At 61.2% G+C, this 12,545-nt stretch overlaps 1 protein-coding gene across 1 annotated transcript in view; it reads left to right on the top strand.

Moving 5' to 3' along the window:
- Positions 1–457: 457 nt before the first annotated feature.
- Positions 458–12,545, top strand: part of Muc5b (mucin 5B, oligomeric mucus/gel-forming) — a 38,371-nt gene continuing 26,283 nt past the window's right edge. The window contains exons 1-23 of the mRNA XM_058579625.1: positions 458–584; positions 2,762–2,833; positions 3,244–3,312; positions 3,628–3,889; positions 4,040–4,154; positions 4,300–4,390; positions 4,631–4,737; positions 5,048–5,137; positions 5,293–5,494; positions 5,915–6,040; positions 6,493–6,610; positions 6,693–6,831; positions 7,093–7,203; positions 7,471–7,540; positions 7,888–8,025; positions 8,364–8,528; positions 8,748–8,842; positions 9,746–9,872; positions 10,117–10,372; positions 11,272–11,330; positions 11,580–11,680; positions 11,946–12,097; positions 12,391–12,529. Of these exons, the coding sequence (XP_058435608.1) occupies positions 515–584; positions 2,762–2,833; positions 3,244–3,312; positions 3,628–3,889; positions 4,040–4,154; positions 4,300–4,390; positions 4,631–4,737; positions 5,048–5,137; positions 5,293–5,494; positions 5,915–6,040; positions 6,493–6,610; positions 6,693–6,831; positions 7,093–7,203; positions 7,471–7,540; positions 7,888–8,025; positions 8,364–8,528; positions 8,748–8,842; positions 9,746–9,872; positions 10,117–10,372; positions 11,272–11,330; positions 11,580–11,680; positions 11,946–12,097; positions 12,391–12,529 (2,874 nt within the window). The 5' untranslated portion in view covers positions 458–514. The remainder of the gene's footprint in view (positions 585–2,761; positions 2,834–3,243; positions 3,313–3,627; positions 3,890–4,039; positions 4,155–4,299; positions 4,391–4,630; positions 4,738–5,047; positions 5,138–5,292; positions 5,495–5,914; positions 6,041–6,492; positions 6,611–6,692; positions 6,832–7,092; positions 7,204–7,470; positions 7,541–7,887; positions 8,026–8,363; positions 8,529–8,747; positions 8,843–9,745; positions 9,873–10,116; positions 10,373–11,271; positions 11,331–11,579; positions 11,681–11,945; positions 12,098–12,390; positions 12,530–12,545) is intronic.

Here is a 12,545-nt window from a genome sequence, read left to right on the forward strand (position 1 = left end):
GCATTCCTGAGCTGAGCAGGAGCCATGGGGCCAAGCCGGGCAATGACCCTAGAGAAGTCAGTCTGCCCACAGTGCCTTGTCACTCATCAGGGACCATGAGCTGACGCAGGCTAGGCCCTCCACCCCTCCAGCCCACTCCTCTGTGGGCCAAGTTCCAGGAGGAGCTGACGTTGGGCAGGTCTGTGACTGCCCTCCCCACAGGCCCAGGAGCTCTGTATCCAGAGCAGCCCGGCCAGTGGCCCTGCCCTCTCCCTCCCAATCATCAGAAGCTGCAGGGGGTGGAGAGGGTGACCCCTGTCTGGTGGCACAGAGCTGCAAATCCTTCCTCCTCCAGGCCTCTTTCCTGCCCCGGCCCCTCCCCAAGAACAAACACCCTGGCTGCCTGGAGCGGACAGTGCCCTACCTGGCCTTGAAGCTGGGCCAATGTGCTCCACTACATAAGCCCAGGCCCCCAGAGAGGGAGCACCTTGCCCCACTCCCTCCTCGACTGCCGGCCCGCCGTGCCAGCCCCAGGATGGGCACCAGCAGCAGGAGCTGGGCACTGGTGTGGGCCCTCGAAGCCCTGCTCATGGTGTGGCCGGCAGGTAAGGCCAAAGCCCCTCGCTCTCTCGATGCCGTTTTCCCGTAGGGTAGCCTCTACCCGGGCATTTTCCTGACCAGCTGGACACAATGCCCTCTCCACATGTCTGACACCATGGCCCCCTGGCCTCATGGGACTCCTGGGTCCTCAGCCCACGTCCCACTTGGGCCAACAGAGTGCCAGGAACCAGAGACCAGCTCAGCTGAGGGTGTTGGGGAGAAGATCCTCAGCCTCGGGGCAGGGCCCTGGGAGGAACCCCTGAGGATCTTGGCTTCAGGTTGGAGCAGGAGAGGCCATCAGCAAGGGGCATGGCTGGGATCTCCCCGGGGCTCTGAGAGGCCCAGCTTCCCAGTGAGGAGGGGCAGCCCCGACATGTTCCTCTGCCCAGGTCCAGCCTGTCCTCCACAGCTGGGATAACAGCTGGCAGAGCACCCCCAGTGGGGCTGGGCCTCCTGGTAAGGGGGAACTATGTCTGGGTAATAGGGCTAGAGCCAGGTGGACAAGTAAGGCCCAGAGCTGCCACCTGAGCCCAGGGCTGACCTGGGTTCCTAACATCCTGCCTGCCTGCCATGCATCTTCTGCCACACAGGCTGCATGGCCCTTGTCACCCAGCTGTTTCTCTTAGCTGTCTATTCTTGGGAAAGCCACGGTGCTAATACTTACTGTCATCAGGGAAAGACATGGCCCTAGTGAGCTGGGCATGGCTGCCTGGGGCCCAGCCTCCCCAGCTCTGCTCCCATTGGAGCTCAGGGCCTGGGCAGACCCGAGATCACCTCCGGTGACCAGGAGGCACGGGGGTTCTTAGAGGACTGGGGCTGGGGTGATTCCTTCTCCAGGGCCGGGGAAAGCTGTGGAGGCCCTGCCCGCTGCCAGGTTTGGATGCTAGCCTGCTCTGCTCAGCCATGTGCCCCCCTATCCAGGCTCTTGGGGGCCTGAGCAGGGTGGGCCTGCTCCTCTAACTCTCTGGTTTGGTGGGGGCAAATAAAGCCAGAAGTGGACTTGATTTTTGTCACAGCTGTGGCTGATGGGGTAAGCTGGACCCTGCAGAGGGATTCAGGTCTCTCTCTCCTAGACATGTTAGCTCATGGGATTGTGTATCCAGACCAGGTGCTCCCAGTGGCTGACAGCTGGCATTTCTCTGCCAGTGACAGAGACGGAGATGCAGGCTGCCTGCTGGCCTGAGGAGGGCCTGTACAGGGCGGATGCACACAGGTTGGGGGTGGTTTGATCTGGGTGTGACACCTGGCATTGTTGAGACTGAAACAGTAGGTGGCAGGGGCCAGGCTGGGCCATCTATCTGTGCTGGGGAGGGGCTGTGGGTCTGGGGCCAGGGGTGCTGAGAGGGAGTGGCCGTGCTTCTGGGAAAAGCAGTCAAGCAGGGTCCTTGAATGGGATTCATGCACGGCCAGTCCCTGCGGTTTCCAGTCTCCAGCAGGACATGGCTGGGAAAATCAAACAGGAGGCTGAGCTGCTGTGGCATCGAGTGAGTGTGGCTGTGTCCAGGCCTGAGTGCCAGAGTGGGGACCTGGCCCCTTGTAGAGCAGCTGGCCTCACCCGAGCCACTAGGGCCCTGGGAGCCTGTGAGGTTGAAGCTGCCCCTCTCCAGGCTCCCCAGAAGTCAGGCTGGTGGATGCAGCCTTGCCGAGAGGCAGCGGGCAGTTCAGGTCACCTTGGACAACCATCCCCATACCGGGAGCCGGATACCTGATCTGACTCATGGTTCCAACTAGGACCTGGTTCTGGTCTTGGGTTTCTGCTAAGTCACACCTGGAAATCTTCAACTGTGGTCCACCCTCACAAAGCTGGTCTTTGTCCCCTGGGACAGGAGGCATGGGGCAGAACCCCCTAGATGGTAGCCATGGTTCAGGGACCAGGACCATTTCCTGATTCCATTCTCTTCCTTGAGCTGGTGGGGGCATCTGCCCTGTCACTCGAGAGATGAGTGTCACTGGCAGGGCTCACTTTGCCTGGGGGCAGCACAGAGCTCCAAGGCAGCCAGCCAGCTTCTGTGTGTTGAGTGGCAGGGCTGGGGCACACAGTAGGCAGGGCTGCTGGTGCTGGGCCGAGTCCTGTCCAGTTCCCAGAGCTGCTGTGCAGAGATGGGCCTCAGGCCAGAGCCTGTCATGGTCAAGGCTGCTGATAGGTCTGGCTTCTCTTTGGTTTCCATCCCCTTTCCTGCAGAGACGCAGGGCCATGAGGAGCTGAGCTTGGGGAACCCAGAACCCACCCAGGACCATCACAGGACAAATAGTGGTATGTGTCCTAGGCTCTGGTATGAGGGCTCCTGACCAGGGAGAGGGTTCCAGCCAGGCAAGGTGACACCTTTTCACATAGCCATGTGTCCCACCAAGACCCTCCTGGATGGTGCCAGGCATAAGGAGTTCCAGAGAAGACAGAGTGTGGAGCACAGGATCAGATGCTCCCATGTGGTGAGCGTGCACGTGTTCACACACATATACACACGACTCATGCAGGCAGAAACACACAGGGCAGGAGTGCTTCCAGGGTCTAGGGGTGTCCAGAGGTGAGCAATGAAGAACAGGACAGCCCTACCACCTGGACCAATGCATTAGTCCTGGGCTCCCCAATGTCCCTGGGGTGGGTATCACAGAGGGCAGGGGGCCTGGGAAGGGCACACCAAGTGACCTGGCCCTCACTTGTAGTCTACCTCCCGTCTTCGTCTGCCTGGCCTGTGGTCTTTCCACCTACCACCATCATGCCCAGCACAAGCTGTAAGTAGGCGGCACCCCCACCAGCTGGGGTGGGGGTCACAGACCTGGGGGTCAGGGTGGTACAGTGTGGGGCAACCAGGCAGCTCTGGGCAGGGCCTGAGGCTTCCCTGCGGACAGCTGCTGAGCACCCTGGGGCAGAGCGCCCTGTCGCAGGTGGGAGGACTGGTGCGTCAGCGCAGCTCCAAGAGCAGCGTGGTCGCCAGCTTTCCTGCTCCAACACAGGTGCCTGGTCTCTGTGGGGGGGCTGGCACAGAGTGGGCAGAGGGCGTGGGGTGGGGACATGCAGAGGTGGCTCCATCACACGGCTCCCTGCAGCCCTGAACCGGGCCCACAACGGGCGGGTATGCAGCACCTGGGGCGACTTCCACTACAAGACCTTCGACGGCGACATCTTCCGCTTCCCCGGCCTGTGCAACTACGTGTTCTCTGCCCACTGTGGAGCCGCCTACGAGGACTTCAACCTGCAGATGCGCCGCAGCTTGGCAGGCTCCAGTTCCACCATCAGCCGCATTGTCCTCAAGACCCAGGGGCTGGTGCTGGAGCTGTCCCACAGCTCTGTCCTTGTCAATGGACAGCGGTGAGCAGGGCCCTGGGGAGCCACCACCAGTCTTCTGGGCCCCAATCCCTCGCCACTACCACGACTCCCAGGTGGGGCCAGGACCAGAGCTAGAAGGGCTCTGGGACCCACTCATGCCCTGCTGAGGGAGGATTGGAACTTTCTTCCCAGGGAGGAGCTGCCCTACAGCCGTGCTGGCTTCCTGGTAGAGCAGAGTGGTGACTATGTGAAGGTCAGCGTCCAGCTGCTGCTGACCTTTCTGTGGAATGGGAGGGACAGTGCCCTGGTAAGCATCATCATCATAGGGACATACAGGGGGTTGGAGGGGACCTTTCTGACCCCCAGGGCAGGTGGAATGGGGGGACATACCAGGCAGGCCCTGGAGCCAGGGGCCATGTGACCAAATGGAGCTGCCCCTGTTCTGTCCTCAGCTGGAACTGGACTCTAAGTATGCCAACCAGACATGTGGGCTGTGCGGAGACTTCAACGGGTTCCCAGCCAGCAATGAATTCTTTGTCCACAGTGAGTGCTGCCTGGAGACCAGGGACCAGTGTGCCCAGCCAGCCAAGGGCCAACAGTCCCAGGGAGCCCAGGAAGGCAGATTTGGGCAGGGGCACCGGCATGGAGGGAGGTGGGGTGGGTATGCCATTTTGGGGGTGTGGGATTCTGGGTGTGGGATTCTCCTGTTGGCTGACTGCAGGGGGTCCGTCTCCCGGCTCCTGAGCCTGCAGCTCTACCCACACTGTGCTTTCTCTCTGGTAGACACCAGGCTGAGCCCTCTCCAGTTTGGTAACCTGCAGAAGCTGGATGGTCCTACGGAGACTTGCCAGGACCCCCTGCCCTCACTGGACAACAACTGCACATATGAAGTGAGCACTTTCTCCATGTGACCCCAGCGGGTAGGAACAGCAGGAGGCCTTGGCAGCTGATGTGGGGCCATGGCACAGTCAGGGCCATGGTCTAAGTTCTGAGGAGCGTCCTTGCCTGACAGAGGAGAGTGGGTCTCTGTTTCCCATACAGTCAGAGGCTGGGCACTGGTGTTTGGACCCCAGGAAGGCAGTCAGCCCAGCGCCCACCAGCAGAACAGAATGGGCATGGGAAGTTGGGTGAATCTAGGGCACACATGCTCCAGGTGGGTGGGTGGCATACACCAGAAGCCCAAGTGCCTGCCTCTATCAGGTTGGGCCAAGGAGGCACCCAGAGATCCCAGAACAAGAAGCCCTTACCAATATCACAGAGGACTCCTCCTTTGGATGTGGCCTGGAATGGGTAGGTGGATGGATGGGTGTGTGGGTGGATGGGTGGGTTGCTGGGTGAGTGGAAGGAATCTCAAGGGGAAGGAGGGATTCCTTGGTCTGGTCTGTAAGGGGCAGTGTCCCCAGATAAGCACAGTGGCAATCCTACAGCCTCCCTGTGCCCCCCAGGAGGACATCTGCCACTGCACCCTGCTGGGCCCGGCCTTCGCTGAGTGCAATAAGCTGGTGGACCCCGATCCGTATGTGACTGCCTGTGTCCAGGATCTGTGCCACTGCCCCACATGCCCATGTGCTACCATTGCCGAGTATTCCCGCCAGTGTGCCCAAGCAGGGGGCCAGCCACAGAACTGGAGGGGCCCCAAACTCTGCCGTGAGTGCCCCCCACAGGGCCCAGGGCATACACTGGGAGTCAGTGCCTGGCATCTGGCTGGAGAGACAACAGGGAAGAAACGGCTACTCAGGGGCCCCAAAAAGAGGAGCAAGTGAGGAGAGAGGCAGGTGACGGGATAGCTGTGGAGACAACACGGAAGTGAAACCTCGGGGGCTGGGGGCCCAGAGGGAGGACCTGGACCTCAGGCACAGTGAGCAGACATGTGTCAGGACCTCAGGGCATGGTGGGAAGAAGGGCATGTGGGAGGCATTGGGCCCAGGCGTCCCTCACATCCTGCCTCTCCCAGGAGACACCTTTTGGGGGACCTTGGTGGACATGGAGGCAGGGAATGGGTGCAGTCCCAGCTGACCTGAGTGGTTGGATGGGACCCCTGGGCTAAGGGCCGCCTCCCTATTGCAGCACGGACGTGCCCCATGAACATGCAGCACCAGGAGTGTGGCTCGTCCTGCACCGACACCTGCTCCAACCCCCAGCGCTCCCAGCTCTGCGAGGACCACTGTGTGGCCGGCTGCTTCTGCCCTCCAGGCAGGCCTGTGCCCTTTGCCCCACTGTTAGCACCTTCAGGGTCACTGTCTCCGACATCTGACCCCAGCATCTGCTGAGGGCCCAGGACAGCCCTCCTCACCTTGGAGGGCTGGAGGGCCCTACCTGGGGTCCCACCCAAGGGTCAAGGTTGGGGTGGGCACTGTGAGGAAGCCAGGGACCTGATGTCCTGTGGGAGGAGGCAGCACCGGTGTCACAGGCCCAGGAGCCAGGTGGAGAAGCAGGCTAGAGGACACAGTGCTCACCCCAAGCCACCAGGGTTCAGGCAGGGGCAGTGTCCCAGTCTAGGGGCTCTTCTTCTACTTCTGAGGCTGTGGTCTTCTTAGAGGCAAGATGCCCCCACACCCTGGGAAGGTGACCTTTCTCTATGCCTCAGTGTCCCCATCTGTGCACAGGGAGGCCCTGTGCTCACTAGCCCCCCATCCCTTCTCCAGGCATGGTGCTGGACGACATCACGCACTCTGGCTGCCTGCCTCTGGCACAGTGCCCCTGCACCCACAGCGGCCACACCTACATGCCCGGGACCTCCTTTACTACCTCCTGCAGCTCCTGGTGGGCCCCCAGCTTTGACAGGGTGGGAGGGGTGGGCCCGCCTCTTCCCCACACCCCTCCTGCTTACGGTCTTTCCACCCAGCACCTGCTTTGGGGGTCTGTGGCAATGTCAGGACCAGCCGTGCCCTGGCACCTGCTCTGTGCAGGGAGGGTCCCACATCTCCACCTATGACAAGAAGACATATGATGTCCACGGAGACTGCAACTACCTTCTGTCCAAGGTGCGGCCCCGGCAGGGCCTCTGGGTCCCTCAGTCCTCCCACCCTAGTGAGGGTTCCTGGTGGCTGTCTGCTTGGGGGCAGGAGGCCCACAAGGCACACACTCCTGCTGGGAGGGAAGCCCCAGGCCCCGAGACAAGCTGCCTGGAGGTGACCTGGTGCCAAGGCCACCTTTCCACGGGGTCACATCCAGCCCTCATCAGCACTGGGCATAGGGATGCTCCTGTCCCACACTCAGCTCACACACACGCGGTCTCCCAACAGAAATGTGCCGACAGCAGCTTCACTGTGCTGGCTGAGCTGCGGAAATGCGGCCGGACAGACACAGAGAACTGTCTCAGAGGAGTGACACTCAGCCTCAATGGTGGGGACACGGTGAGAGACCAGTCCTGTGCACCACCGTGCCCTGGGCTGGGAGTAGCAGAGGCCTGGGAGATGAGTCAGACCCCCTGCTTTGGCTCCCGGGGCAGCCACTTCCCAGGTGGACAGTTCTGGGGCCCACCACGCCTGTCACCCTGAGCTTCTCTCCGGCTCTGTCCCTGTGGGGTCCCCAGGCCAGAGCTCGCTCCCCTTTGGGTGGCCAGCTGGGGCTGGCTGCCACAACAGCTCCTCCAGCCACTGACTGTGACCCCGCCCCTCCAGACCATCCGGGTCCAGGCCAGCGGTGGCGTGTTCATGAACTCCATTTACACCCAGCTGCCTGTGTCAGCAGGTGCGTAGCTTCCTGAGACACCGGGCTAGGTTCAGCACCTCCCAAGTAGGGTCAGCCCCTGAGCCCAGCAGGGTCCAGCTCTTCCCCCGCAAGTCCTTCATGGCCTCTTACCTACAACTTGGGGGTGGCAAAGGTCCTGCCCCAGGATGCTGTGGGGACCTGCCCTCTTGGGAGGTTAGCAGTCCTTCAGGACCTGTGAATACTGTGGGCCACAGGCATGAGAGCTCCTGCCTATGCTGCAGGATCCAGCAGGGTGGCTGGGCCCAGTTGCTACCTGTCCCAGGCAGCACTGCCTGTCTGGCTAGCCAGGCTTCAAGTACCCCTGACAACCCACCCCTCCACCACAGCCAACATCACCATCTTCAGCCCCACGTCCTTCTTCATCCTGGTGCAGACAGGCCTTGGCCTGCAGGTGCAGGTGCAGCTGGTGCCCCTCATGCAGGTGTATCTCAGGCTGGACCCCGCCTACCATGGCCAGATGTGTGGTGAGGCCCTGGTGGTTTGGGGCCTGGGCTGGGGAGGGGGTCTGTACACAGCTGGAGGCTGCAAGGCAGTGGGTAGACAGAGGCTGGCAGTGGACAGGGAGTGCTGGAGACCCCAGCATCAGCCCAGGATGCCTGACAGCTGACTGGTGGCCAGGGAAGTGGCCAAAAAGCAGAGAGCAAGCTGTGCTGCCCCAGCTCAGGCCAGCCTCTACCCAGCTTATCTGCAGATGGTTCTGGAAGCAACCCCAGGGGAATTCCCCCTTTATCTGCCTTGAGGATTGGGGAGGACAGGCTGAGTAGACAACTTGCTGTACCTGCTGCCTGGCTCCTGCCCCCAGGGCTATGTGGGAACTTCAACCAGAACCAAGCTGATGACTTCATGGCCCTCAGTGGCGTGGTGGAGGGCACAGGTGCCGCCTTCTCCAACACCTGGAAGACCCAGGCTGCCTGCCCCAATGCCAAGAACATCTTCGAGGACCCCTGCTCACTCAGTGTGGAGAATGGTACCCTCTCCCCCACAATCCCGCCAGGCAGCCCTGACTGACCCTAGGACCACAGGGACTCTGGCAGGGCTTGAGTGGCCTTATGTAGGCAGATGGCATGAGTGGGTTAGAGTTAAGGAGGGAGGCACCCTGGGCATGATGGTGGAGGCCCCACATTCCAGCCCCATTCCCTGGCTGAGAGGCCGGTGAGGGGCAGTAGCCACTTCTCTCCCTCTCCAGAGAACTACGCCCAGCACTGGTGCTCACTGCTGACCAACCGCACAGGCCCCTTCTCCGCTTGCCACTCCACCATCAACCCCTCACCCTTCTACTCGGTCAGAGTCCATGAGCGGCTGGGGTGGGCTGTGGGGGGCGGCTGGAGAGGAGCCCTTGGAGCACCCCTGCCTCATCAGGGCCTCATTCCCACCCCCCCCACACACACACACTGCCTCCCGTGGATTGGGAGAGCCCTGAAGTGAGAACTGCCCATTTGGAGCTGACGGACAGCATGGGCATGTAGCCAGAAGCAAGAGTCCTGGAAGCTCCCGGAGAGGGTCCTTCTGGCCTTAGGCTCCATGTGGACATCTGCTCTATGTCAACACTTCACTCTCATGAGGACGCCAGTCACTGGAAGAGGGCCACCGCTTGGCCTTGACTTTACTCCATTCTTTGCACACTTGGCCTGTCCAGAGGAGCTGGGAAGAACTCTGGGGCACCTTTTTGCAGACACAATTTAACCCACAACAAGTGGCTTGGGGGTCACTTTTCTGGAAGTCCAAAGTTCTAAAAAGCATGTAACCCTAGCCCTGGGGGTGTTCTCTGATGACAGAGCCAAGCTCAATCCCATGCCCATCCTGTTGACATGCCTCTCACCAGACCCTTCCTCAGTTTCCCCTTCCCACCTAGCCACACACACCCCCACAGATCATCCTGAGTGAAGTATCTCCATGCAAGTTGGGCCTGTCCTAGTCTTGTGGACCCCAGATTTACCCAGTCCCGACCTGGCCTTCAGAGCAGACTCCACTCTGCTGGCCTGCCACCACTTCTCCAAGATGACCTCAAGCTCTGTTCCTAACGTGAGGCCTGGGCCACCCCCCTAAGGAGGCCCTCCTGTCAAGTTCCCCACACGGGCCATCTGTCTTTGAGTCCTGACCCTGGGTGGATTAAGGGGGGAAGAAATAATGGGGATGAGGGACCCTGGGGACTAGGTCCCTGACCCTGATGTCTCTGGCCCCCAGAACTGCATGTTCGACACGTGCAACTGTGAGAAGAGTGAGGACTGCATGTGCGCGGCCCTGTCCTCCTACGTGCAGGCCTGTGCTGCTGAGGGCGTGCTGCTGCGTGGCTGGAGGGCCGGTGTCTGCAGTGAGTGCCAGCTGGGGTACCCCCTCAGAGGATGGGGTCCCCTCAACAGCTGTCTAGGCCTCATGGGTGGGAGTGGGGCTTGCGGGCCTTGGTGAGGGACAGTGATTGCTTACTGGATTCTTGGCCAAGAGCTTTGTGTGTCCCCACCCAACCTCATGAGGACGTTCACTGTTCCAGTCAGAGGAGGTGGGGGGTTGGGCCAGGAGGCCAGCCATTGACCTGTCCCTCACCCTTACCCACACAGCCAAGTACATGAGCAATTGCCCCAAGTCTCAGATCTACCAGTATGTGGTGGACACCTGCCCGCCCACCTGCCGTGCCCTGAGTGAGGCCGACACCACCTGCAGTGTCAGCTTTGTGCCTGTGGATGGCTGCACCTGCCCGGAGAACACCTTCCTGAATGACGCAGGCATATGTGTGCCCGCCCAGAAGTGCCCCTGCTACTTGCATGGCACCATGGTGGCCAATGGGGAGACCGTGCAGGAAAACAGCATGGTGTGGTAAGGAGGGCCATGGATTGGGAGGGCCTGAGCTCCCTGTACCCCTCGCCCCTCCAAGCCACCCTCACAACTCATTACTGCCCCCAGCCCAGGCAGGCAGGGTCTGGCTGCAGGTCTGTCCATGCCAGATATTTCTGTGCCCCATCCCATCCCCGAAGGGATCTGAGACACAAAGGGACCAGGCTGGGGGAGGACACCTGCCAGGCCCTCTACCAAGAGGTCTGGAGGTTGTGTGAGGGTCTTGGGGACCAGAGAGTGGTGGCAGTGTGTGCCTTGTGGGCCTCCTGCCAGGCAGTTCTCACTGGGGCCAGCAGGGTGTTCCCTGACCCCACTCTTTCCCTGCCTTGAAGGCAGTTTCTTCACAAGCTACGTCAGTCAGTTTCCATCACCGTGACATGAAACCTGAGGCCAACCTATGACGAGGGTTACTCTAGCCACAGTTTTGGAGGTTGCAGGCTGGCTCTGCTGCTGTGTGAGGCAGGATGTTGTGGTAAACTTGCACTCTGCATGGCAGGGAGCCAGAGAGTGAGAGAGGGGCCAGGGTCCCACATCCCCTCAACATCCCCTTTACCTGCCCCAGTGACCTCGCTCCTCCACTCCTCCCCATAGCTCCAAAGACTGGCTGCAAAGCCTTTGGCACGCAGGCCTTTCAGTGACATTCTGGGTTCAAACGGTAGGACAAGCTGAGGGCATGTCCTTCTCCCTATGTCCAGCTGCCTTCCTGAACATGCACCTGCCTTTTCCGGGTGGGGACCTCCACAGAGGCCCCAGGAGCAGCTTTCCCGCCTCTTCAGGAGGTGGGGCGGCCTGGAGAGGGCCGGCCCTTGGGGGGTCAGGAAGCCTGCGGTGGAGTCTGTGGGAGACGCTGGGTCCAGAGCAGGCTGGCCTGTCTCTTGCAGCTCATGTGCAGATGGGAAGCTGAGCTGCCTGGGAGCCCTGACGCAGAAGGCCGCATTTGGTAAAGCACCCGCCCTGCCCAGCGCCCTGGGGCCATCAGTCCCGGCCTAGACCCGGCCTCAGGCCCAGCAGAGTTGCTCAAGGTGGAGAAAGGCCAGGAGTCTGTCCCACAGTGTGGAGGTTGCCCTTGAGGTTGGGGTCCTGGGCTACACCACCTGGGCAGCATTCACAGCAGCAGGATGGAGTCAGCCGACTTGGGGTCCAGGGCGACTCTATCCCTGGGCCCCTCCCACGTGCTTGATCTCCCCAGGGTGTGTGGCGCCCATGATGTATCTGGACTGCAGCAATGTCTCAGCGGGCACCCCAGGGGTCGAGTGCCTCAGGAGCTGCCACTCTTTGGACATGGACTGTGTGAGTCTTTCCGGGCACAGCCATGCACAGCCCATGGCCCCAGCCGACATCCTAAGCTAGGGGGATGCAGCCTGTGATGATCCTGGGTCCTGATGCCTCTGGGGGACCAATGGCTGTGAGCTTTGTGGACCCAGGTACTCCACACCTGTGTGGCTTCTGTTTGGACACTCCTAGGATGGGCAGTGTCCACTTGGTGTCCTAAAACCCTGAACTGGGGCAAACAGGCCTCTCTTAGTCCCTGACCCAGACTCCCTGTGCCCCATAGTTCAGCACACACTGTGTCTCAGGCTGCGTGTGTCCCCCGGGGCTGGTGGCAGATGGGAGTGGGGGCTGCGTTGCCAAGGAGGACTGCCCCTGTGTCCACAATGAGGCATCCTACAAGCCAGGGGCCACCATCCGGGTCGACTGCAACACCTGGTAGGTCTTGATCCCCTTAGGGTCAGCGGGCTTGGAGGTGTACATGGGGACAGTGACTGGAAATGGCCTGGGTGTAGCAGAGCCTTGGCAGGTGGCCGTGCTTATAGGACCCCATTCTGTGGAGAAGGGGCCTGGGTCTTTGACCCATGGTGACAGGATGCATGCCCACAGCAAGGTTGCCCTTGCCACAAGTTTGCCCCTGAGCCTGGAGGGGGCAGAATGCAGGCACAGGAATGGCCAGCAGCCTCAGAGGGCAAGCTCTGTGAGCAACCCCCCACCCCACCGTCTAACAGCACCTGCAGGAACCGCCGGTGGGAGTGCAGCAGCCAGCCCTGCCTGGGCACCTGTGTGGCCTATGGGGACGGCCACTTTATCACCTTTGATGGCGAGCGCTACAGCTTCGAAGGCAGCTGCCAATACACCCTGGCCCAGGTGGGTGCCCCCACCT

The sequence above is a fragment of the Marmota monax genome, unplaced genomic scaffold, assembly GCF_021218885.2.
Source record: "Marmota monax isolate L192 unplaced genomic scaffold, Marmota_monax_Labrador192_F-V1.1 WCK01_AAM20220418_F8-fsc00038, whole genome shotgun sequence".
NCBI classification, from domain to species: domain Eukaryota; kingdom Metazoa; phylum Chordata; class Mammalia; order Rodentia; family Sciuridae; genus Marmota; species Marmota monax.